We start from the raw sequence: 26,350 nt of genomic DNA, 5'->3' as shown, positions 1-26,350 counted from the left end.
TGTTTTCTCTTATACCTACATTCATGATAATACCTTTTATTACTACACATGTACTATAGATATTGCTTTGCAATTGTCTGCCCAACCTCCTTTACAGTCTGCCCCTTTAAAGCCTCATGTATTTTCTCTGTTTTACAACTGCTGTAGCTGACCTTTTCAAGTTGTTCCTGCCATTCAACTATCTCATGGTTCACTTGTCATGCATTACAGTACCATAATAAGGTACAAACTACATATAAGATACTGTACACATGTATATTCTACATGAGTGATATGCCTTGTCTATCATGTTATTCACCTTATGTTGTTCTTTTGTAGCATATGCAAGAGATTTATGGTGTCAATGATTCTGCACAGCACAAATCTGTACTTTTGGGGCATTTAGAAAAATGTGTGCCTGTGATTGTAATATATTAAAAGGGTACCCTGTGGAGTTTTCTTCCTAACAAACAAATTTTAACATTCAGTTTTTCAACAAAACACACTGTGTGTATCCTTGACGTCAAAAAAATAAATACATTAAAAAGTGTTGCGTGTATTTTCACCCTCATAAAACACTTGCAAAGACAGACTGATGAATGGTTTTTGGAGTATATAATATCCAGCATTGTTTACATCCATGTTTACGAGCTTGCAGTCTTCTTCCCTGTCTGTGCTGGCGCATTGCAGCATATCTTGACGTGGTACCGACAACTCTTAGATCGGTGGAATAGTGTGTAACACGTCACCCGCGTGAACCCATTCATAGGAAAATAGGATCATAGTGCTACTGGAGGTCTAAAGTTCCGCAGGGAATCTTTAATTGGTACTACGGGGAATAAGATTAAGGACTAAGAATACTTTCTCTATCAAAGCTTTGTCTCTGTATTTCTGGTATTCACTTACTTGCTTGAGACATCATATGGGCCTATAGTTTTGTACTTTAGGCAACAAATCCAATACTTGAAAGAAAAAGCTTTGTAGCAACTACCAACTCACTGAACACTGTTGATACTAATCCCTTTTCTATCTTTATGCTCGAGACCACTGTAAACGTCAGGAAAGGAATGCAGGAGATGGAGTGAGAAGGGCAAAGATAAAAAGTCAAGCAGGAGTTCACCCTTTTGGTGCAGCAAAAAGTGTCCAGGATTGTAGTAAGTATAGGATGTATTTCAAGCAAACACAACCTTTGTTCGGCACCTTATTTCGCTGCTGAAGTTGCCTATGAGATTCAAGACAGGTTATCTGTGTTAATAATGTTTATGGTAGCCTCTCGGTGCAGGTACTGCCAGAAAAAGGAATATACAGCTGCAGCATGCTGGTCAGAATAAGATTAAAAACATAAATTTGCTGAAAAAGGACCAATGTGGCCACGGTCATCAGAGGATTTACAGGTTTAATTCTAATATCCTCCACAAGGCTTGAAAGAACTGAGGATGGAGATAGGCCTCTAAGACTTCCCGACATGATGGCAAATTAACCTAAAATATTGACTTTCCTATATATCCATTAAAGCAGGGAATTCCTTTTAATATATTTGACATTTAAACAACCCCGGAGAGAATGAGCAAGTCAGTGTAGCTTTATTTGACACTGTACAGTTGCCAATTAAAACAGAAAAGGTGCAGTTTCAAGAACTGGTGTTTTCACATAAACAAGCATGACATTTAAATAATGACTACAATCCATACATGACTAGCACTGATGGTTTCTGAAAACCAAAATGTAGTAACTTTTTTTTTTTTTTTTTTTTTTAATAAATCAAGGAGTCCTTGAAGCAGCTTGCATTTACTTAGGACGAGTATGGACTGGTAGTGCTGAGCCATAAAAATCATGCGCGTGCTAAAATATTAAAATTGGGTGCTCATGTTAACTATCCCTGTGTACTATGCTGTGTGTGTAATTTTAATCTGTGTGTGTGACTGAGTGAGTACTCCACAAGAATACAGAGCACTGCCATTCTCACAGAGAGCTCTTTGTGTGCGCACACTACCCCTAAAACCAGCAAGTCTACCAAAGCCTCATTGCAGCTTTGTTTGGCTTGTGTTCCTTTTGTTAATTCCACTTCCTTTCAGGCTCCTCTCTCTGCAGCTGACCAGAGAGATGGCCCTGGACTCTGAAAGAGGGAGCGAAAGAGACTCAGTTTGAGAGAGTGGGAGACAGACACACAGGCAGACAGACAAATGCTCTGTCAAGTGAATTTGGTTTAGAATGGGGCTAGGCTAATTGACATATAACCAGATGAGATGCCAGACACATTCAATTTTATGATTGAAATGGCACTGAACACCTTTGGTATCAAAAACTAAAACTCTCCTAACAGTAGTCTATTAGTCATTTTGCAAGTACTTTGCATGTGAGTTTGACAATTTGTCAACTGCAAACAACCTATTAAGTTTGCTAACAATGTTAGCAAAGAGGATTTCTGAAGCACGTGTGTCCAAGGGAAGTCTTGTATGTAACCCATGAGCTCTGTGCCAATAAGCACATACAAATTTTTTTGTGGCCACTCATTGCCTAACAGTCTATTTTAGGCCCAAATTTGACACAGGGTTTCTGGCTAGATAGCTATCAGCAGGACGGCAGCAGCACGTTGATCCCTTGACTTCAGCATTAGCATGACAGTTATAAACAGGAGTCCACGGTGACAGCGGCTCCTCATGTTGGCTGATGAGTAAAATAGGTTACTGGGATTTAAGTAGACAAAAGTTTTTTGCACACATGCTAAAATATGTACAAGGACGTTAATGTGAGTGAAAGGGCCAGTAAAAGTGTATTCTGCTCAGATCATGTGACTGCCATCTTTAAGCCCAGCCATAGCATAAATGTTTATTAGTGCTTCTATTCCACCCTAATGGGACAGATGCAGGTTTTTACAAAATCCAGTAAATGTGTTTAGTGTCATTAGTATTTTAAGTCCGCAAAGTTTTTGAAACTAGTGGGAAAACTAAAAGTCCTCATCATAACTCAAACACCATAATTTATGTCACATCCCTACATTACCATTAGACAGAAACAAAGCCAAACCTCTGACAATAAGACCCGGGTCAGGCATTTTCTTTTAAAACACACATGCAGACACACACAGTCACCTTCATTGCCGTCAGTGGCAACCCCCCCTGCCGGTTATAGTGCCAAAACAGACATGTTTGCTTTCAAAACACACTCTGCTCCAGTGATAATCGCCATAGTAACCAGAGAGCTGAAACCCGAAGCTATCTGGAACTTTCCGCACGTTAACAATTACAGTTCACTGAATCTGACATGCAGAGGACTGTCATTAAACATTGGGTCAAAGATGACCAGACAAAGCAGATTAATTCATTAACACAGTTACACAGAGTGATACCCCAGAGTTGACTCTCAACAACAAAGACATTTCCTTGACAACACAGCCTGGCAACAGACTCCTCTGGCTTCATCCAGGAGACGGCATAAAGAAAAGGTGAAGATAAGGTCTCTTTGCTGAGAGCATATAGCGTTTGTCTTTTTCCCCCTTTCTTGACCCTTATTTATACAGGGTAGATTCACTAAGCAGGAACACACTTTTGCAGCAAAAATTGTGCCCCCCACACACACACTAGAAGCTGACCCAATACAACCACAGTGTGATCTACTGGCCTGATGACGATGCTCTCTGTAAATGAGCATTTGTTTCACCAGTACAGCCAGTACTTTTATATAATTTACATTTACAAGTTCACTGTCCTTCACCCTTAGGGAGCACAAAAATATTGGTCTGTCACTGCTTATGGAGAAGTTGATGTCAAAAGGAAAAACAAGAAATAGAAAAGGACATCCTTGCAATGACCGAATATGCTCAACTCCCCTCCTCTTTCTGACACTGTCTACAGGAAGTCGGAGCAAATTGCAGAAGTTGCCCTTGTTAAGGTCAAGCTGAGGCACAAAAAAGACACATTGCTTCGGAGGTTAAAGTCTCATAGTCCATTAAATCTCCATGTTAACCTCTTATGCATGATTTCAAAATATTTGAAAAAACCTAACCCTCCATTAAGCCCTGCACAAACTTCATGTCTAAGTGAGGAACATCAGAATGGTGTTGAAGTTGATCTGGATCGAAGAAAGAAAACACCAAAAGTGCTATAGATTGTGAAAGAAAATGACTGTAATTTTGATTATGGGAACATTTCAGGATTGTCTGTACCACCCAAAAAATCTTCTAGGAGACAATTCTGACAGCACCTTTCAAAAGTTACACCAGCACGACTGCAGGTTTTCTACACAGCAACAGTTAGTTGTGCATTTTTCTGTTGCTGTGTTTGAATCTGACAAAGGTTCCACCCAAGAAAATGTGACCCTTTGTCCAGTGCAAGCACAACATTTCTATCAGAACTGGGGATGGATGAATCAGTTTTCCCTTCTTCACCTTCTTCACAATTATCAGAGGGATTTCCTTGATTACGACCCACTTTGTTCTAATTTTTGTTTTTCCTCTGAATTTCTTCTTTCATCATGTTCGTCCTTTATCTCTATTATTCAAATTATGTAAATTTAGGTCAAGTGGTACAATACAGTATTGCCATTTGTTGATGCCTTAAATTGGATGCAACAGCTCGACCTGCTAATGCAAATACAGCATTATTGTCACGTGAGAATGAAAATGCAAAAAAATTAAAATTTTAAAATGAAATTCTACAGCTGTGCTGAGCAGAGTTTTATGGGCTCAGCAGATGGCAGACACTGAGCACAGATCAAGAGTGGGCCACAGGTCTTCTCACACTTTGTGGATGATGCCCTAGAAAACACAGCAACTCGAGTACACAAGTAGGAAATAACTTAGTGCCACAATGTAATCATGACAATACATACCCAAGTTAAATATGTATTTAAATATATTAAGTCATCATACTTATCCCAAGCTGACAAAGAAATAAAAACACCATTTGCATGAGAAACTTATTCATATGTTCAGCAGCATTTGTGAGGGTTTTTAAACAAGCACAAATGACACTGAAAATCTGAATTATTATTATTAACATTATTATTTGAATTATTTTGTATTTTCTGAAGGTCAAAATAAATCAATCTTGTCTTCAAGTGTTGTTATAAATGCCATAATGGACAAGCCAGCAAAATGTGAAGTTACATGGAGCATTCTAAACAATGCCAGTAACCAATGATAACAACACGCAATTTACTGTTTAGCATCTGCTGTAAAATTATTGTATTTAATGTATAGAATTCAGTCACGTGCGTTACAATGGTTTAGTCTTCATTCTGACAATGAAGCAGAATGATAAAATGTGACAGCAAAAAAAGTGGATTTTGATATGGGGTCCATTGTTCACTTCCAATCTTGAGTCAGAGATTATGAGGACAACTTTAGGGCAGAAACTGAGGCAGAGTGAATCCAGCTGTCAGTCAGTTTCACATCCTGATATGAACAATTGGGCTGCCAAAGAACGAGGTTTTGCTGATTCTAGAGTGGAAGGAGGATGATAAATTACTTCAGTTGGGTAGTAACTGTATTAAGATACAACAGAATATATATGCACTGTATAGTTTCAAATAAACAATTTGTGCTACAAATATTTCTCTCTCTCTCTGTTGGAAACTAACAGCAGGCCTTACAGGAGAGGAAGATGATGTTGTTTCTCCCTTCTTTCCAAGGAACATGAACAAGGATCTTCAAACGCCCCCTCCCCTTAAACAGCTGGCTCTGTTGTGCCACATTTTCTGCTACTTAAGGGTGTTTACGCAGTTGTTGAAAATCACTGCACCTTTCTTTCCCACAATGCATTAAGAACTAATACCTCCCTACAAGTTAATGCTAGTTTATAGTAATTACAGAATAAAAGTTTTGTTCTTTTTGCCCCCCCCCCCCCTTCGTTAACAAAACCCATGATCTGGCAAAAGCAGTACAACAAATTCATCAGCCAGGCTATTGCTGATAGGAATAATAAAGCTGGACTAAAGCCCCCCTGACATGAGGACAGATTCGCTGATGAAAAACTAATAACAGTACAATGTAATAAAGCCAACTTTGGTGTAAAAAGCTTTGTCTAATAGTCCACAAGGTCAGTCATTTATGACCAGTGAAAGTACGAGGCTGTACATCAGTTTAAACAACATTTTTTCCTGCAAAGAGAATCTAAGGGCAGACAACATGCCAACATTCGTGACTCACTTTTCCTGTCTAAGAAATAATACCTCAAGGTTCAGTAGGTCAGAGCTTAGGTGCCACATTTTTAGCCTGAGTCTTAGCCTAAGAGAAAACTGCTGTTTGTCATGTGCTTTCAGCAATTTCTGTAGAAAATTACATAATTGGAGAAGATGTAAGGGAACAAAAATAAATGCACCACATGATGAAAAATAATGTTTATCTGCTTACCAATGCAACACATTTTCAAAAAGGGAAAATGAAGCAAAGCTCAGTATAAAAAAAAGAAAGTCACGTAAGTGTGTAACAATGTTGGGAGTCTCCCATTGTGTTTATAAATGGTGAGTGGAGTCTCAACGTTTGTTGTGTATAACTTGCAATAGAACATTATGATCCATAGCTGATGACGTCCCGGTGCTTATGCAGGCAGGTATCTTAGTGAATGTATAATAAGAAAGTCACAAAATTTGTTGCACGACAGGATTAAGCTTGTTTCTCCAGTATACTCCCATCTGCATCATTGATTTTGTGTATACATGTGTGAATACCAAAAAAGGGGAGCAACGAAGCATATATCCAATCTAGCACTTAATGTCAGAGAAAACAGACTACACTCAAACAGCTGAATCATCCATCTCTCTGCTCCTTTAATTCTCTTCTCTTTTCATGTAAAAGATCACGGTTTGATCCTCAGACGAATGTCGGGTTCCTTTCTTCCCTCATACTTTATTACTGATACGATTTCTACTGCACAGTAACCTTCAGGAACCTTCTGTGGCAAGAGGCAACCTGAACACAGGTGTCTCCAGGTATAGGGAAGGAGGAGTGTTTTCTTTGTAATTTAACAGAGTGTAAAGGTCTGAGAAGAAAAAAGATATAAGGCTTCATGCAGACAACAGACATTGGTGGTTGTTCTGCCTGACCAATAATATAAAACTGAATAAATACACTAATCATAATCAAGTATGAAATCAGAGGAAAGACTGAGGCACCAATGGATTGTTTATTTTGGATTTTGGCGGCAGTTCAGAGTAATAACTCTTCGTGCTTCTGTGGTCTGACCCTGCTCACTTCCTGCTTCACAGGAAACACGCTGAACAGCAACAGCTCTGCCCTTCCTGTTCCCTATGCCTGTATATGCACGCGCACACACGCACGTAGTCTGCCCTGGTAAGCTTCTTCTTCTCTCTAAGGTAATTCAAAAATCACCAACTCACCTAAGTAGCTATCACGTCTATCAAGTGAACGCCACGATGCACTGGATCACTTACGGTGTGTGTAGCATCTGCAAAATGAGCTTTAAAACTATACTTAGAAAAGCATTGGAAATGAAGACTTCACAGCTCATAACAAGCACTGGTCTGCCCTGCGCGTCCCAGACTGCAAACCCAAACTACCTTTTCTTTGCTCCTGAATCACAACATGAGACCAGGCCAAAGAAAATGCTGAGATGCAGAGCTTGGAAAACCTCAGGATCAAACATGTGCCTGGGCTGAACTGGGCTGTAACTGAGAAGTGACAATGTTAACAAAACAGTTCTCCTGTAAAGACAGGAAAAGCTGTATTTAGGGTACCCTGGAGAATGCATGGAGGCCCTTTCCACAGGCTGCTGCATCCCAGAATCCTCCATTGTCTTGATGTCTCATTTCCCCCCCAGTCTTTAATCAAGCTGGAATGGAAGGGGCAGGCCATTTTTAACCACAGGCCTGGGTCTACCATTGAAATTGCTGGAGAACGGAGATCTACTCTAACAGATCATAAGACAATGTGTCAATCGAAGAAAACAGAACCAAACGGAACTTAAGTATGCCCTGGCAACATGGAGAGCTGAATTTAACCTACATGTATCTCTTGAATCTGATCTGATTTTTCTTTGTGCATGGATGCGCTGAGAGTTGCAAACCTAAATACCTGCAGTGTTGCATGAAGGTAAAAAAAAAAAAAAAAAAAAAAAAAAAGGCAGAAAAACAGGAAATCAACCTGCTGCAACTGGCAGCCTTTGTTGGCAGGTTTGAGTCAATGCATGGCCTTCCGCCTTTAGCGCAGTGTGCTTTTAAGGGCTAGACTCCGAGAAGAGTGATCGATAAGCAGATACACAGAAAGGCTCTGAATCACTGTAATACACAGCCTGTTTGACTTAAACCAAAACTATGAAAATTGCTTTATTTACTGTTAAAAACATTAAGCCTTACCAAGCTCAGATCAATATAAAAACAAATCACAATAAACATCACAGGGTATTTCAGAAATACAAGCTATAGTAATTAATGCCTGGCTCTACAGGCTCTACAATTAAAGGGGCATGCAAGCATAACATGGAGGAGTGAGAGGCTTCTGATGAAGCGGTGCTCCTCCTACCCTGTTCTCTAACTCATCTAAGTACAGCTTTCTATGCTCTTCAACTTAACTGGCACAGTTCAGTCACTGACTGACAGCAAGACATGCAGCACAGCAATTCAACACTCAAACACTTTGTTATCACCTCTGCTCTCTCCTTAAGCTCCTTCCTCACCGTCCTGTCCATCATTCCCTTCATTTCTATTCATGTTCAGTCAGGAGACGCCTAAATTTGTGACTTCCCTTCTTTTTTTCATCTTTGTTTTTTTTTTTTTTTTTAAAGTTTTTTTCCAGTCCCTGCAGCCCATTTTTTCCCTCTACCACATTTAAATAAAGGGATCCTCTGTCCGTCTCCACAGGCTGCCACAAATAAAGATTCAGGTCTCAATCAGCACCCGACTAAGGAAAGCTGAGCTGCTACACGGCAGACCACCATCACTCATGCATTTTATTAAAAAACACAAAACGAAGATATTTGCATAAAGTTCTGCCCACCATAATTTATAGTGACTTGTGTTAATATCACACAATGTTATGGTACAAAGTTTGGGAAAATCTTTAACAAAAAACCAAGCTGTCACTGTAGGAAGCCAGCACCAAGCCAGAGATACCACTACAGATGATTTAACCCTGTACTAAACAAAGTAAAGTTGTGACCTTTTTGGGACTTTGGTTTTGATAATAAATGTGATCATAGTTTCCAGTAACTGAAAAAGGCATAAATGCCAGTCATTTATATTCTTAGTAATGCACATTTTTCTATTCTCTTTGTGATTCTACAAAATGTGCTGTTGTCGAGTTTAAACATCATAATAAACCACAAATACTGATCCCACAAAAGGAAATTGAGAGGAAAAAGGAAGGTTGTCTTTTTTTCCAACAAGTTAAGTCTGCATTTAAATATAAATCTGACTGAGTCACAGCTTCTTGCATGGCTCCAGTTCAACACTCCAGTGGAGCTCCAGCCATGTCTGCTCATTCTTGGTTTAACAGAAATAGTTAACAGTGACCCCGGCCCCACCCTCTCTCTGTTCTCCTACTCAGTATTCCCTAGCTAAAAAGAGCCTCAGTGTGGGAGCGCACTAAACTGAGGCCCCACAGAAAACCACATAATTACAAATCACAATAAAGCCCTCAGTGCTGTGTCCCTGCCAAAGGCTCAGCTGCACTCTAGCCCGCTCCAACTTGAGGCCTTTGCTTACAGCTACAAGGCCCCCCTTCCTCAACCACTTTCTTTCAGTCTGCTAACCCAGGCCCTCTTTCCCTCCATCACCCCTTTCTCTCTTGTCGTTGCTGTAAACTGTACTCCCTCCCCCCAGTCCTCTTTACCCATCTCTCTTCTTTGTTTTTCAAGTGTACAACTCACCTTAAAAAGTCCATAATCTCGTCATCAATTCTATCTCACAAAAGAGACACATCAAAAGGGGAGGAGAAGAAAAAAAAAAAAAATAAAATAAAAAAATAAAAACTGTTCACTGCCCATCTTCAACTTATTATCTTCAAATTTTATCAACACTAGATGGACATTTCTAGAATCTTTAAGCTGGGCTTTATAAGGATGGGCGATTTTCTACTGCAGAAACACAGATTCACCACTGACAAAAACTTTTCACCCTGCTGAAGTGACCTTGAGCAAGTCATTGAATTTTTGCTACGTCTAAGAGTTCTGTTCTGCAACTGTACCTCACTTTGACCTTTGATAAAATTCTGTATGGGCATCGATTAAGCATACTGTTGTTTTCTCAACGACATAACTGTCCACACTGACCTAAGAGAGTCTAAAAAACAATACAAACAAAAAAAACGACCCTCAGGACACCATTGCAAACTGGTATTGTTCAGATCATTTGCTGAGAACTGCACTGTTAAGCAGTTTAATATGCATGTATAAAGTGGAACTCTGCTCTTTGCTGGATAGAACATCTGCAGTAATCAGTTTCTAACTGCTATAACTCAACCATGGTTTCACAGACACAAGCTCACACAAAAATACAAGTAAACAGTAAAACAGCGATGATATCAGTGTAAAGAACCAGCCACACTAAAAGGGCACAGGTTTACTTTCTGAGTGAGCACCGAATGGAAACGCAAAAATGTGCTTTTATTAGCCAAGGATTGGTGCCAGAGCAATAAAGACCTAATACAGTCTAATACAGAGCTAAAGCTCCATCTTTGAGCAAACAAAACTAAACCAATCCTTAAGCCGTATCCAATTGAAAGGGGCAAATCTCTCCAGTGAGTTAAAAAGGTAATTACGGTTCAATTATTCCTACAGGGCATCAGTGGTGGTCTGACATTAGGGTCACCTTAAAAGAGATTCACTTGTTTAAAACTGCCATGCTCATTAATGTGAGATAAAAGCAAGGGCAGAATAGTCATCACTCAACTTACAGACTTTGAAATATCAATATGAGAAGCTGGAGAAACACAGAGGTAAAACTACACAATTAAATATTTTTGATTGCGTTGCCAATTTGACTGAATGTGTTAGCATTTAACTTTTCCCCCACCGTCTGAGTTGAGTCCCCAGGGCTGCAGTGAAAAAGCAAATAAAATCTGATTTAGGGCACCAATACCAGAATGAAATAGATACTCTATAACGCCATGTTTTAAAAAATTACTTCACAGAAAAACATGTCAAATTAAAACATAAAAAAAACATTCAAGTGGTAAGGTTGTAAGTCATAAAAGGAAGAGTCATGTCACATCGAATAATTCAAGAGTTCCCTCACAAATGTTGTTATGGTAAAAGGTAAAATGCCAGCACCCCCGGTTTCATGTACAACACCTGAGTAATTGTACTTTGCTTGTTTCCACCTCTGGCTGGGAGAGAGCTACAATCAAGGATCCAGACACTGAAGTGAAGACAAAACACAGTCCTACAGCATGAACTCAGACAGGTAGCTAAAGTCAGTTTCTTTGACTATCACCTCTACTTTAGTAAAATCAAATTCCTACTGTATCCTATCACTGTCCCATATCATTATCCAGCCATTCTGCACCTAGCTACAGCTACAGGTCTTGCCAGAGAGGTTCAAAGGTTGATAATGGAAGGGTCATAAAAAGGGATAGTTGGGTTTGTGTGTTATTTTTACGAACATGTGCATTAGGCCATACCTAGCTTCAGAGTTATCTCAAATATTCCTGATTAAATAGCCATCATGGTTGTTTATGCTTGCAGCACGGAGCACAACTTCTTCTCTCTGGCTCTTTTCTCTGCAACATCGAGCACTCGCCCAATGGTGGGCACACACTCACTGACATCTTATTGGCTGTTGTTGTCATTTTCCTTTTGTCAGCATGTCATTACTGTGATTACAACGACACAAGTATCATCTGAACCAAAATGAACTCCCCTGTCTGTCGTTAGGAATTCTTAATAATGTGGATAAGACCATCATTTGCTCTACTTATTAGTTTTCCTAACCTCCGGCTCACTAACATTCGACAACTGCGCTAGGAATGGAAGGCACACAAATCCTCAAGCCATTGGCACAGTTGTTGCAATTTGAGTTATTTAAGTGGAAAAAGCAAAAGAAGTGTAATATCTAGAGTTGACTTTAAAATAGAATTTAGTGGGATCAATGCAAAAATGAGAACTGAGGCACAGTTTGTTATTTATAACAGCTTTTACAGTCAAAAGCAAATAATGTAATTTTTTTATTAAAATTCTTAACATCCTATGAAAACAAGTCCAAGTGACTTTGTGCATGCTGGAATATCAGAATAGTTTCAGTTGGCATGTTAACAGTGTTAAAGATTATTGGTGAGATTATTTCATGGAAACTGACTCTGTTTGAAGGGAAACAATAAACTAATTCCCCTGGGAATTACCCACAGTTATGAGCTCTTTGGTTTTCAGCTAAACACTGAACAGAACTAAAAGGAAAGGGATACGGGGTACTTAGCCTCAGGATGAAGTTAGTCTCACTGTGAGCACTATAAGGTGTTTTCCTTCCCCTATAAGTATACACACAAATGCAATAAATGCACACATCACAGGCCTGTACACATGTGACCAGCCATAAGATGAGTTCTCGTGTTGGCCTCATGAGACTCATTCCACACGCACACCCAGCAGCAGCATAGTGAAAGCAGCTCCCAGGTTGCCAGCAGATCTGATTAAAACCTTTTTCGAGGACATAATCCCTGTCAATGTGAGATCAACTGAAAGGCCGGAGCTGAGTCAGCGTTTTCTCCCCATTTCCTTGAACATGAAAATTCAGGTGATAACTCAGGTGATAAGTCAGGTCAGCGTTTTTATCTGCCTGTCTTCTTAAAACCTCTCCCTATCCAACTCACTTCAGCCAAAATTAGCAATTATAAGCCAGGTGCTGCGTATGTACCTGTTAGTTTGTGTTCCTGCTGAACTAAATACTGTTGAAAATATATCTGACACCAAACATCATACAAGGTTTCAAATGAAACTCATATTCAGTTCACTTTTCTATTTTTTTTTGGAAATTAAACTGATATAGCTCAATACTAAGAACAAAGCTGCTGCATGCCTAGATATCAACAGTAACTGTTTTATTTGTTCAATGTTTCCACATGCAGAGTCTTTGTGGGGAGGAGACGCAGCAGCATGCTTTGACATGCAAAACTAATAAATCACCTTTTCATCACAGAGATACTCAAAATGTCACAGCTACAGAGAGCATAATCTAAAAGGCTATGCTATTATGTGGTAAACCGTTGCCGTTGTCTTCTGATCACTTTGCATTTTAATATGCGCTTTTAAAAAAAAAAAAATCTTTTCGGAACTGATTTTCTATGTGAACACTAGTTCCTCTATCGTATTTAAGGGAATGTCAGCCTGTCATATTATACAGCACACGAAAGCCCTCAATAACACACAAGTTACAAGTGGCAGAGCCCAGCCTGCACTGCCAGGGATTTATAGAGCTTGGTATGGGGTCTCATACACATTTCTCCACTGGGCCCTGCTGCTTTAAGAGTTGTTTTTTATGGTGTGGAAAACAAAACAACACACCAAAGGGCAAACATATTTTTGGCTCTATGACATTCTTTCCAAAAATCTGTCTTAACTTGAGGAGTGTGTTCAGACAAATAACAATGGTGCCTGAGTATTATGTGTAAAAGATGAGTTATAACAGTCCACAAGTATCAGAGCCAACACTTCTTGAAACTCCAGTCACTGTAAGCAGACACACTGTGCTATTGGCCAATTAAGGTGTGTGTAGAGCATGTGTCATTTTCATGCTTTTTTCGTTACTGTGAAGTCTGCCACTGGCATTGTGAAATTTACACAATGGCACAAGTATTTTTCACACTGCTGTTATTTTAAGAGAAAATACAAGAAAAAAGGAGGAGGGTGAGTGCTCTCCTTTCTTCTATATGCAGGCTGAAAATGTAAAAAATCCGTAAGTTAGACTTGTTTAAGGGCTTCATTGTTGCATGCATAAAAGGCAGTGGTGCCTACAGTCTGAGGAGCCGAACCAGGCAACTGACACAGGATGGGTGTGCTAGTTTCCTCAACCAGCTGAACAAAAGACACAAATGTACACTCTCTTAAATGCAGCCAGCTGAAGGAGGAAGTGACAGATATATTTTTGGGGGGGGGGGGCTGAAACAGGAAATGACATCAATTCCATCTGCAAAACTGTTCGCAACCATGATCAAAACCGGTGAGAGAGAGAGAGAGAGAGAGAGCCTAATCTATTTGGGACACTAGGGCATCATCGGGGCATAGTCACTTACTCTAGTGTGTGTAAAGTACAAAAAACCTTAAACAGATTTTTATTAAAAGAAAACTTAAAGAATATGACAAAATTCAATCATGAAAATGAGCTACCAGGGATGGTTTGTCTCAATTTCCTCTCCATGTTTGCCTTTCTTAATTGAAAACTGAAATCACTTGCACCCAGAGAGGACCATAATTTGTGGGACAGAAGGATGCTCTGACTGGTTTTGGAAGGTGAACAGGATTTTTTGATGTACTATATTTCCTTCAAAATCCCAAGTCTAATTTCTTGACATAAACTGATTTCACAGCACCAATTTGAGTCTTTTTGTTCCCTTAATATTGCTTAAGTTATTCAGCTCTAAGTGTGGCTGGAGCAATAAGAAAACTAGATTCGGAAAGTACTAACAACTGCCGGTTCGTTGGTCAGAAAAGGGCATGAATGTAATACAAGTTGCAGCTGCTTGGGGAGGTCTAAAAATACACTGCTCCTGATCAATACATTCATTATACAAGGCTATAATGTGACTATAGTGATCCAGTAAACATATGACCAACATTGTGAACCAGTAACAGTTTTAAATAAACTTTAGTCTTTCCTTGACACAAACCCAAACCACATAGCCATGTACAACAGTATGGTTTCATCTAAATGACTTAATTAATGTCTACTGTTAACCTCATTTTGGTTTAGTTCAATGAGAATCATTTAAATTTTGTTTCTAAAATTTTAGAAACATCCACAAATCTCAAACTGTGACCTTACAACTGAAATCATGTTACAGCAAAGTTTAAAGTTTAGTTTAGGTTTCATAGAGAGAATATGACAACAGAATACACATCCAGTTATAGACAAAAGCTTAAAGTAAGACTTATTGAAAAGAAAAAAGAAAAATCTGTGAAGTGTATGAATTATATTTGTCCAGTTGACACATAGGGGAGAGCTCAGGACAGGCAATACTACTGAAACAAAATTGACTTTTCAGTTACAGTTTTGACAGCACAGCTATCACAACATTATCACTCTGTGCCCCCCCCTCTCCCTTGGAGAAAAAAAAAAAAAAAAAAAAAAAAAAAAAACAACCCTCACCTACTATGACATGTAAACTATTCTTACCATCTATCACCTTAACATGGGCCCCTGCTGCTCAAATTACTTTAGGCACTTCACCTGATGCACTTTTTTCCACAGCACACAACTCCGATGAACACCAAAAAGAGCAGGTAGCAGCTGAAAGCTAGTAGTGTGACAGAACAAGTGAGGTCCCAAGTAAAACTATCATCTGATACTGGAAAACTTTAGAGAAGTGAGAAAGGATAGTGTGGCACACTGAGGAAAGAGATTCCAAGCATTTCCACCCTGTACTTCTGGGAGAGTGACAGCTCCCCTTTCTCCTGCTGTCTGCTTTCTGACAGCTTCAAAACGTCCCCATTTCATATTGCAGCAGCGCACTGTCGCTTGGTACAAAAACACAAACAAAGTCATACCACCTGTTGACCATATTTTGCAAGATTAAATCTCTAATGTAGTCCGCCTTGTCATCAGCTGGAATGTCCTTTTTTTCTCCTCTTTGTGCATAATTTTTGCTTGTCCCTCTCCCGAGTTTTCTCTACCACTCAGAACGCATTTGAACAGCAGCTATACTAAAGGAGAGATGAAGAGACGGAGGGTCAAACCATGGCTGCACTGTGACCACGGGCAGCAGTGATAGCTGTGGTTGAGTGAAGCTGCCCTACTCATCATAAAAGGACATGCTCAATCTTCCACTTGGTTAAATATGAACTGTGGCCCACCCTCTGTTTCCATCCTTACACATTATGTCATGAGCCTTCTGCTATGATTTTGTCACATTAAACTGATCCTCTTTCTTCTCTTTTCGTCCCCATCTCACCATCCACCTAAGTGCTCTTCACTTCCCCTCAGATTATTAGGGTAGGACGTATCAAAGAGTCACAGCCTCCATTGAAAGCTTTAGCTATTTCTTTCTGTGGCTAACATTGAGGATGGAGAGGAAGTGAAGTGAGCTCATTTCCTATAATGGCAAGAAGAAGGAAATGGTTGGTGGGAGGGGAGAGAGGGATAATTGTTTATTGTATGTGTATTTAATGACATGGTCAGACAAGGAAAGCCCCCACCCCTGGCTCCCCTCTCCCCAAAGACACTTGAAAATGTAAGCAATATAAAGATGGGAACTTTGACATTTCTGGTGATGCTTTGGGGGGGGGGGGGGTGTCATGAACTTGTGGGGTGAATTGTGTGTTTTCAGGACCAAAGCGCACTGTTTGAGTTATACAAAATGATGTCAATCACATTTGGGCTGAAACTGGAACATAAAGATTTTACTGGCCCCAGGGCAGAGATATGCAGATTTTATTTTATTTCTTTTTTTCTTTATATTACATAGATCTATAGATGTATCTATATATCTGTATAGATATATACTTATATAGATATATAGAGATCGAGATATATAGATAGATATACGCGCACACACACACACACACACACACACACACACACACACACACACACACACACACACACACACGAGAGAGCCTAATGATATCTAGTCATGCACATACATTTCGTTGAAAAATTAGGTTTTCCAGTTTTCCAAAACAACCAATATTACACAGTTTATGGCAAAACAAGCTGACTGATGTTTCAGCACTCTAAGCGCCACAAAGGAAATGCCATTCACTTTCTTTGCACTGAGCTGGCTGTTGAAGTATCAGTACAGAAGATCTGAAAAACTCAGCAGCTCAATCCGAAATATCTATAAGGCAACCCTTAAGATTAAGTGGGATTCTTCTTGGTTTTTGTAATTTGGTTGAACCGACCCCTTTAAAAAAAAGACATGACTAATTAGTACATTCTTAGCTTATATCCTTCCCTCTATCCTCTCACTCAGACAGATTTGCATTTTGCAACAGTTCCTGTGTCTGTGCAGGGCTGTCTACAAGTCTGCATTCTGCAGTATCTACTTCCCCTCCTACACACATTATCAGAGGTAAAGGGCGTTCACATGGAATTATGCTCATGATCTGCTTCTGTGTCGTCAGACCCTGTTGTGACCAAAACCAAGGTGAATCCTGAGGGCTGCATTCATAACTGTTAGTAAGCCATAACACACACACACACACACACACACACACACACACACACACACACACACACACACACACACACACACACACACACACTTTCCACTCTAAAATATTGATCTCTGTGCTACTTTATTTTTCTTATGAAGCAGCAGGACTAGTGTAAGAATAAAAGATATAAGCTCTGTGTAGAGGTGGGGACTGAGACAGCAGTGGAGGATTTTCTAAGCTATCAGTATTTCCACAGCAGAGAGGATAGTGCACCCTGGTCCCTGTGGACTCACACTGAGACACACAGTCTGCAGGAGCCAGCTTTATCTTCAGAGCTCTCCCTGTAATTGCAGGATATTCAGACTGTTCACATACACACTCACAGATCTGCTATCCAGTGAGTCACACAGCTAATTGGGCAGTCTGTGGTGCAGACTGTTGACTAAACAAGGTCAAGTCACCCAAAAACATAGGGCAGCAGCTCATTTGATAAATCTCATAGAATTGGCACATTTTTGCCAATAGTGCTTGTTGTAAGTATCGGTTATAATGCAGCTGCTAAGTATCTGATGCTCAGATGAGATTTCCTGGGGAGCTGTTAAAGTGTCCTCTGCTGCCAAAGCAGGCACACAGGCACAGAGCTGTTAATACCTCTGGAACAGTCCAGTCTGACTTGGTTTCTCCAGAGAAATCCAGGTCTCTATAATCAGCCTACTGTAATTACACCTGACACCCACCAAAAAAAAAAAAACCTCTTCTACTGACTTTAATAAGAGGGAGGAACTCAGTGTCTATGCAGTGCTGACCACACAGGCTGACCAGCAGTAGAACGTGTCACCTTGTGTAGTCATCAAACATGACTATCTACAGTAAATAGGTGACTGTACTGGAGACTTAAATTTGGGCTACAATGTGCTGCCAAAACTTAACTCTTTCATTCAGCATGATACACTATGATATGAAATGTTCTATAACATTAATTGATATTATTATTATCATTAATATCCAGCATTTTTCCCTTTAATCACCATCTGACAAAACAATAGTAACGGGAAAAGATCAGAGAGAGGGTTGAGCTCTCTGCTACTCTTACCATACTATCACAGTAGCTGTAGGTTCCCCAGGTTTGAGCTCAGGTTTCCCAGCTCAACTCTGCTTAGATTGATGGCTTTCACAGGTGGTAGCAGTGGCTAGGCTAGTCGATAAAGGCCGCCTCTCTGATCAATACTGTGTCTGCAGTGCCAGGCTTTGAGAAAGTTACCTAATCTAAGCATTTAAGAGAAATTAAGGTAACTGTTTGTTCTCCAGGAACCCACAGGACGAAACTGCCTTTGAAGAAAAAAATTAGATTAGCTAAAATCTCACCCTGATGTGTTTGACTGTGTCCTTTCATTGCAACAGAATAAAATATACTAATTCATACCTATATTTAATAAATACATTTAAAAATGAATTTACAAAGGGAAAAACTGTACTCAGAGAACATTGTTATGTGTGTGAGTGTGTGTGTGTTTTAAAAGATCATTCTGTCTAGTATTTTTAAGGATACAATTTACAGTATAGAAAATAGATGTCCATCTTCTTTAATGTACCTGTCAAGTGACTGTCTGAAAACATGGTTAAAAAGAAGGTGTTATTGATTACTTTAATGTCTGAGCCTTTAAAAGACCATTAATGAAAAGATAGCCTCTAATTAAGTCATTAAGTGCAAGACAAGATAAACGCTTTCAGGAAAATCCATTTCTAACACGAATGGACACACTAATTTCACAACACTTTTACAGCCGTCATACTAATCAGTCTAGGATAAAATAAATTATTAAACATGAAAGAATTTTTTTTTTTTTAATTTTTCAGTGTTTAATATCAAGTTTTGTTAGTGCTGCACTGGCATACTTAACTCAATTTAAATTAAAATGCAAATTAAAGATTGTCCTACCTGTCAACAAAAGATCCTACCCTTTTCATTTCAATTCAACTCGAAATACTTTTTACTTTTTAATCTTAAAGTATGTAACTTGGAATTTCGCATAACCTTCACTTTTACACAAAATATATACAAAATAAATAATCTTTCTTACTGTATTTAGGGCTACAGATTTGGTAATGTTCTCCTATATAAAGTGTGATTAGACATGCATTATTGTGACAAGGATCGTAGTGTATATGGGTAGTGAGAGTATGGGTTGAATAATGCAGTAAAGTCCCTATTACACTGAATACAATGAATCGGCATTCAATCCCTGGTGAAATGACTCTGAAGTAGTCACAAGTATTTATCGGCTTTGGCTCCGATCAGCAGTGATGGAAACATGACACCCAGGTGGACACGCACATTTTCGCCCCTTTTCCTGCCCAACGCTATGACACACGTTGAAGCTTCAAACATTGGCACGTAAATAGCTACTAACATATCCTGGCTATTGCTTTATGTCACGTTTGAGAAAAACAAACAAACAAACAAAAAAACAGATGCAAACTCATCTACTGGCAATGAGAAAGGAGTCCATGGGTTTACCTGCGTTTAAAAAAACCTGCATGTACGTGGTAATTATGGTTTAAAATAGGTATAAGAATAAAGCAAGGTAACGGCTACTGGTATGCAACCATTGTGTCTGTGGTCTGTGCCAGCTCTTACAGTCACATACCACTCATGCTGCTGATATGAACAGCATGTAACCTGTGTTTCACAAACAGATACCAATTCCCAGATACCATCAGCAGATGTTTAAAATGATAGTTATGTCACAATTAAACTGACAAACTCCTTTTCGGTAGCTAAGCCGGCTAGGACAGCTTTGGCTAAATTTTAGTCCTGAACAACTAACATAGCCAACATGGCCTGTCCAGGTGGGCAAGATTTGAATGAACACACAATACAATTTTATTTCATGTGCATAGGATAACTTTGTAAAAATTGTAACTGGCACATTACAATGTTCACTGCACAACATGCCAGTGGTTTGAGCATTATTGCCAATAATTATAGAAATACCACTGAGCAAAGTGTTATTTCTCAGCAGATATTGATATCTGTCAGTGGACCATAAGTGGAGCTATTTATAAGCAACATTACGTATGTCCGTAGATCAGCAAAGGTATAACAACAGTAGATGGTGGCAAGTCAGCTCGAACCAGAAAACTGTCTACCTGGCTCATGGCCTGCCATTTTGCCACTTTTTGGTCTTTTGGGGATCTGTATGGCACTTACATCATGATTTTCACAGTAGATATTACATAGTACACTGTATTCCCAACCCAAAAAAAACCCCTTTATTATAATATCCATTCCTTTGGAGCAAAATCTTCCAATAACTACTCCAATGTTCACTGTAAGTCCATTTCCCTGCTTCCTGACCAAGGCTCTAACAAAGAATGCAAATTAATAAGTGAGCATCCTCATGCACACAGCAAAGCAGAGATGTAAAAGAGGAAGAGAAAATGACTGGTTTCATATCATGTGTTTTTTCTTTCGTCTGTGGTTTAAAAAAAATTCAATGTTGGTTCATAATAAAGACCAGACAGAAAAAAAAAAACTGTCAAGGTGACCGTGTTAGAGTTATACAAGCTTCTCTATGTCCTCTCTCCTAGCACAGATAAAATATTCTTAGCCTGAAAACATTAACAGTACATTTCCCAACCCGTGGCATGAGCGATGTAATGTGGATGCCACCTTCATTTTAGGTTAACCATCTGATGCTTTGATCATGAATAAAACCAGCTGCAGGCTGAATAGTATGTCAGCCTGACATTGTTACATGTGGCAGCCTTACTGCAGTAACCACGAGGAGCTATGCAATGGAAACCAAGCCAATTTAAGACTGTGGCAACGACCAGGTCATAACGTAGTGCAGTGCATGCTTTATATATCATGTCATTAAAAAAAACAAAAAAAATCATCTATCAATGAAAATCAATAACAGTGCTGCCATATCAGTTGTTTTTAATGCTGAAAATAGACCAAGTTGTTTCCTTTCTAAGAACACGATCGGCATTTTTTAGCCACAGCCCGATAAAACTGTCTTTATTTTCCTTCATTTATCATCTTTACCATGTCAAGTTCACATGGTATCAACTACACACATGCTGCACACGTCTTTAATGGCAACAATATCAAAGATCCACTATTTTTAGTAAAAAGTCTATATATTTGTGTAAGAAGCACACGTGCCTTTCTACTGTGCCCTAGGCTGCACGCTTGCATTCAGTATGGCAACGTATTTACAAAACAGAAATGCCTGTCAAGCCTCTGAGCAAATGTGTTTATGTACAATCAACACTAAAGCGTTTATGTGTGTGTGTGTGTGTGTGACTGTGTGCGCCCACGTGCGTGCTAACAGTGACTTTTGCAGAGATATTTCCTACTACCAGGCCGCTGTTCTCACAGTCTAAGCAGAGCTCGGTGCCAAAAGGAACTTTTCATTTGTGCTGAGCTGAAAAAAAGGTTAGTAAGCCAAATAATAGAGAAAATCAACTGACGCGAGCAGCAAAATTTTTGTTGTCAACGGGGAGGAGATTAAATGTCAGTCAAAGCCCATAACTGGCAGCGAAGCCTGTGAATGAGTGCTTCCTGTTAATGAAATCTTAAGCCTCAACAGTATGAAGTCCTCTCTGCTACATTACCTAATGGCTAGCTCTAAGGACAACTAACAAGACAAAACAATCTAATACAGCCTTCTTTTTGGTAAGGCGTAATTAGAGAAAAGCAGTTACCATGGAAATTCCTAGTTGCCTTTGTTTGTTTACACCAAGTAAAAGATGAAATTCCAACATTTTGGTTAAGCTTTTTGTGGTTAGACGTCCTCGGCTTACTGAAAGAACACAGTGATTCAGAGCTGATTCAAAAAGAGATCAATCATTTCTGTCTCTGCCTGTAAGTAGAAACGAGGCTCATCTTTCAAACTAAATGCTACACCTCTTCTCACAGTCTCTTGAGTTTGCTTTAGGAAGGACATGGGACTACACTTGACAAGTTAAGCTCTATTGGACAGACAGGACAGACTGCTTACTGGTGTGTCGTGAAGGAAGCAGTAGGACTTTTCTCAGCTGTTCCAGCCAATAATATGGTGGCAGATGTGAGTGTTGAAATGCATACCTTGAAAGCGTGATGTAGTGCCTCCGGCAGAATGTCACACAAACTGCCACTGAATAGATAGATCCAAATTTCAGCTATGACTGCAAACTACAATATTGTGTGCTTTATTCAGTCTATTTATTGAATTTAAGTCTATTTATTAAGTCTTCCAAGAGAGCACAATGCAATTAAACCGAAACACTGTCATTAACTAATGTCTACCAGCGGGATAGCATTAAAAGCATTAAAAGAAAAAAAAAAAGGGTGACACTGTAAGAGATTTAAAATCATTGTAAAAATGAGTTTTATGCAATCTTGTAGTATTATGAATAATACTACTGAAGTATTATGAATGCACAACTACATTTACCGTTTAGATGACTGGACTGTGAATTTCACTTTTTAGAGACCACAAATGCTTCAAAAGACATTCCAGCTTTATATTCAGGTACAGCCTTCGCATGCTGTGACATGTTTTTCAAATGGCACAAGTGAAGGGAAAACTCTTACTTGCATAATCTGAGTCTTAACACAGAAATTCATGAGCCCAGATTTCAGATTCAGACCTCTCCTATAATTCCTCTCAACCCTCACACACTGCACCGGATGGTAATTACTGATATGAAACCTGCTGTACAGAGCAGAGTATGTAATTACCCTTCTAACCAGGGGCAGAACTTAACAATCTGCCGTCTCTTCAAAAGAGCCAGGAGAGAAAAACAAAGTACACATTCCCCATCAATTTAGGCAAAATTTTCTGTTTTCTGTCAGAAAAGAGGGTGACACATCAGTTCGGTGATTCTGTGATCACCAAACTGTGACTAAACGCATGGGCTTTACTTAGTGCCAAATACGTTAAATACCCCAATTCAAACAAGTTACAGGAAGGAAATATAGTATGTGTGAGCGTGGTGCAAAATTAAAAAAGAAAAAAAAATTTCCACTTACACTGTCAAGTACTGAGAGCTGTATTTAGTTAAAGGATCCATACAGGATCCTCTGAGATTATATTCCTGACCATTTACTGCCGGGTGTAAATTAATGTTCCGACATCATATTTTAGTTGACTAATCAATTTTATGCAGAGAACAACATCTGAAAATGTCTTTCTAGTACCCTCAGATTCCGCTTATCAACAAGATCAATATCAGTTTAAATCTGAGCATATGTTCGGCAAGGTGTGCTCAATAAAATCACTATCTATGCTAACAAAATGACTCAGTTAGTTCCAATAACTGGAATAACATCTGGAGAGTAAATAAAAGAGCATGAGACGAAATCATATCATTGGTGCTGGAGTGTACTGATCAACTTTTAATTCATATGAATTGCTGGTTAAGCAGCCAACAAGAACTGCTGCCTCCTTTCTTACTATATCTATGAGCTGTGTGTCAGGTAAGGATTTGAAGCTTAAAGGACCCCTATTCCATTAAAAAGCAGTCAGTAGAAAATGGTACTTTTATCTAAAATGAATAAAAATGTGGGAAGAAAACGCCACAGGCAAGTTGTCAGTATGCTTTCAATATCAAGACTTTGAGGAAAGATGTTAAGATTAACTTAACTCAGCAGCGCTGTGTCGTGTAGTTGTACGTAGCATTCCCAGCTACTCCGATAGAGTGTGAAAAGAACCAGGGACAAATTTCAAAGCCTGGGAAAGTGCAATTCTCTCATGCTACCAAGCAGTGCTTTCAATCAGGTGTTTTGCGTATATATATATATATGAGTGAGAGAGAGAGAGAGTGTGTGTGTGTGTGTGTTCTAGCCAGTGCTGGGAACAGTCAGGGCTGTTCACCCTCTATCCAAACAGCAGCCCACTCATTATCAACCAGACTCTGCCATGTCTGACCCCTCAGTCCAGTTCTACGTAAGACTGACAACTTTGGCTGTCCTGCCACATAAAAAAAAAAAAAAAAGTTTTACTCCAAACTTTCCAAAACATCCTCAATAAACCCCATGTTTATGTCAAAGCAGAACCTATAATGAAAGCAAAGTACACAAGGACATGCTACTTTTTGAACATGTGAGCCAGGGCAGTGGCGGGTCAAGTTGACAGAACTGCTGCTGCACTCACACAAACAAAACACATGCATCTTATGGTGGCATTGCTGCTGCCACGTTTGTCTCTTTCGGAAGTGTGTGAGGGAAACGCTCAGCCCAAACAATTCAGAGAACTGTTCTCGGTGAGACATTTGATGAGACTGAGGGACAGGATTCAAGGCCACATTTAAAGAAATGTTACTATTAATAGCGTGACCTCAAGCCTTCTGTTTTATTCCCGTGTCATATCTGTGCAAATGTTCAGGTCTTACGCACTTGTTGCAGACATCGTTTGCGACCATCAGTGTGGCACATGTGCGACCCGGTGTCAGTGCTGTGACAGACAACTCACCGAGCAGCAGCAGTTTCACTTCCCTCGCCGCCTTCTCTCCATCTTCTCTCAGGTTTTTGTCAATCATTTTAGACCTCTCGGCCGCGGCTTTATCCTCCTGACTAACTGTACAACCCATGGTTCCTAGTGCGCGCTTCAGGTCTGCTGCTTAGTGGGAAAATATCTCTTGGGAAAAAAAAAGGAAAATTTAATGGGTGAGTCCGAGACCCCCTTATTTAAAAAACAAAACAAAAAAAAGCCCAAGGGTTGAAGTTGATCAAGGCGACTTCCCTTTTTCAAGAGTGGCGACAAACGTGACGGAGTCCGCTCGTCCGCGAGAGGGAACGAAAAATCATAAAACACAAACGATTTCCTTCTTCGAGGTGAACTTGGCTTTCTAATGTACGAAATTCCCAAAGACTCGCTGGTTGTTCAGTCGGTCTGCCAGCATTGGTGGTTTCTAAAGAGCGTGGAGAAGTTGTCCCGCGACCGAAAAAGAAAAAAAAAAAAAACGAAACAGCTTGGCCAACTTTTTCTTTTGAGGACGGTTTTAGCTAATTCGGTATTTCCTACAGGGGGACCATCAGAGCAGGTTTAGCATACGAAAACGAGCCACGAAGTTTAGCCAAAAAAAAAAAAAAAATTTTTCAAAAAGAAAGTGTATTCCAGCTGTTGAAAACCGACCACACGGATTCCTGCTGCCAGTTAGGCTACCGGACACACACACTCGCCACTTTTCAGAGGGTACTTAGCTTTCTGTTTTATCTTTTTTTTTTCCTTTTGTTTCAATCCCTACCGCCGCTACGCATTCTTTTCCCCGCGTTGAGATTTATCACGTTTGAAGCCACACCCGTAGCCGCCGTAAAGTTCCCCTCCGCCCGACAAAACAGCGAGACAGCGCCGTCACCTCCTAGAGCTACAGCAGCAGGGCCAACCTTTAACAGAAGAAAGGGGGGGGGGGTACGAGGGAAAAAAAAAAACGCCCACTCCGAGGTGCTCCATGGGAAATGTAGTCAGAGAGCGAGAGAGAGAGAGAGAGAGAGAGAGAGATACGGTGCATGTATACTTCAAGAGCTACAGGAAATATCGGCGTTACTCACTTGAGTTCACAAGCATTGCATCGCTAAACGGGAAGCAACCGCAGTCGACGAGATAAGAGAGATTAGGGGTCTTTCTCAAAACTCAATTTCCAATTTGAGGCAACAGATTGCGGCTTCATACTCTTCGTTCCGAAACAGCGGTGGTCGGAATACTCACATTGTTTAATTAGGTAAAAGGAGAAATAGGCTTACCATAGTGCTAAAATACTCTATTACACTCCTGTACATTAACATTTAATATTTACTCTTCCAGGCATGTTAGAATATAGAAATGCTATCCTTTGAATGATAATTTGTTTGTTTTTTCTATTAAAAAAAAACGGTAAATTCTTAAAATGATACATACCCCCCCCCCCCCCGTTGAAAAATCCATAATCTATGGATAAGCAAATGTTCTTCATTTCAAACGTTTAACTGCTGGATACAAGATGTCTCCTGCATCACCGACAGGCCACTCTCCATGAGCAGTGGGCTATTTGTAAAGTGTGTACTTCGCCTGTCGAACCAGGATTGGCGTCCAAACTATTGGTGGTAACAGATCCTGCTAGCAGGTATACACGAATTAAACTCA

At 39.7% G+C, this 26,350-nt stretch overlaps 1 protein-coding gene across 2 annotated transcripts in view; it reads right to left on the bottom strand.

Annotated features, from left to right (window-relative positions):
- LOC120807149 (guanine nucleotide-binding protein G(i) subunit alpha-2-like) overlaps positions 1–25,609 on the bottom strand; it is a 59,765-nt gene extending 34,156 nt beyond the window's left edge. Inside the window, exons 1-2 of one of the 2 annotated variants that reach the window (XM_040158874.1) lie at positions 25,476–25,609; positions 24,701–24,865 (exon numbers count right to left, since the gene is read on the bottom strand). In XM_040158874.1, the coding sequence (XP_040014808.1) occupies positions 24,701–24,818 (118 nt within the window). In that variant the 5' untranslated portion in view covers positions 24,819–24,865; positions 25,476–25,609. Of the gene's footprint in view, positions 1–24,700 lie in introns of both variants that reach the window. The other variant, XM_040158873.1, reaches the window with a different exon arrangement.
- Between the last annotated feature and the right edge of the window lie 741 nt (positions 25,610–26,350).

The sequence above is a fragment of the Xiphias gladius genome, chromosome 21, assembly GCF_016859285.1.
Source record: "Xiphias gladius isolate SHS-SW01 ecotype Sanya breed wild chromosome 21, ASM1685928v1, whole genome shotgun sequence".
Classification (NCBI taxonomy): Eukaryota; Metazoa; Chordata; class Actinopteri; order Istiophoriformes; family Xiphiidae; genus Xiphias; species Xiphias gladius.
This window is presented reverse-complemented; position numbering and strand designations above follow the sequence as displayed.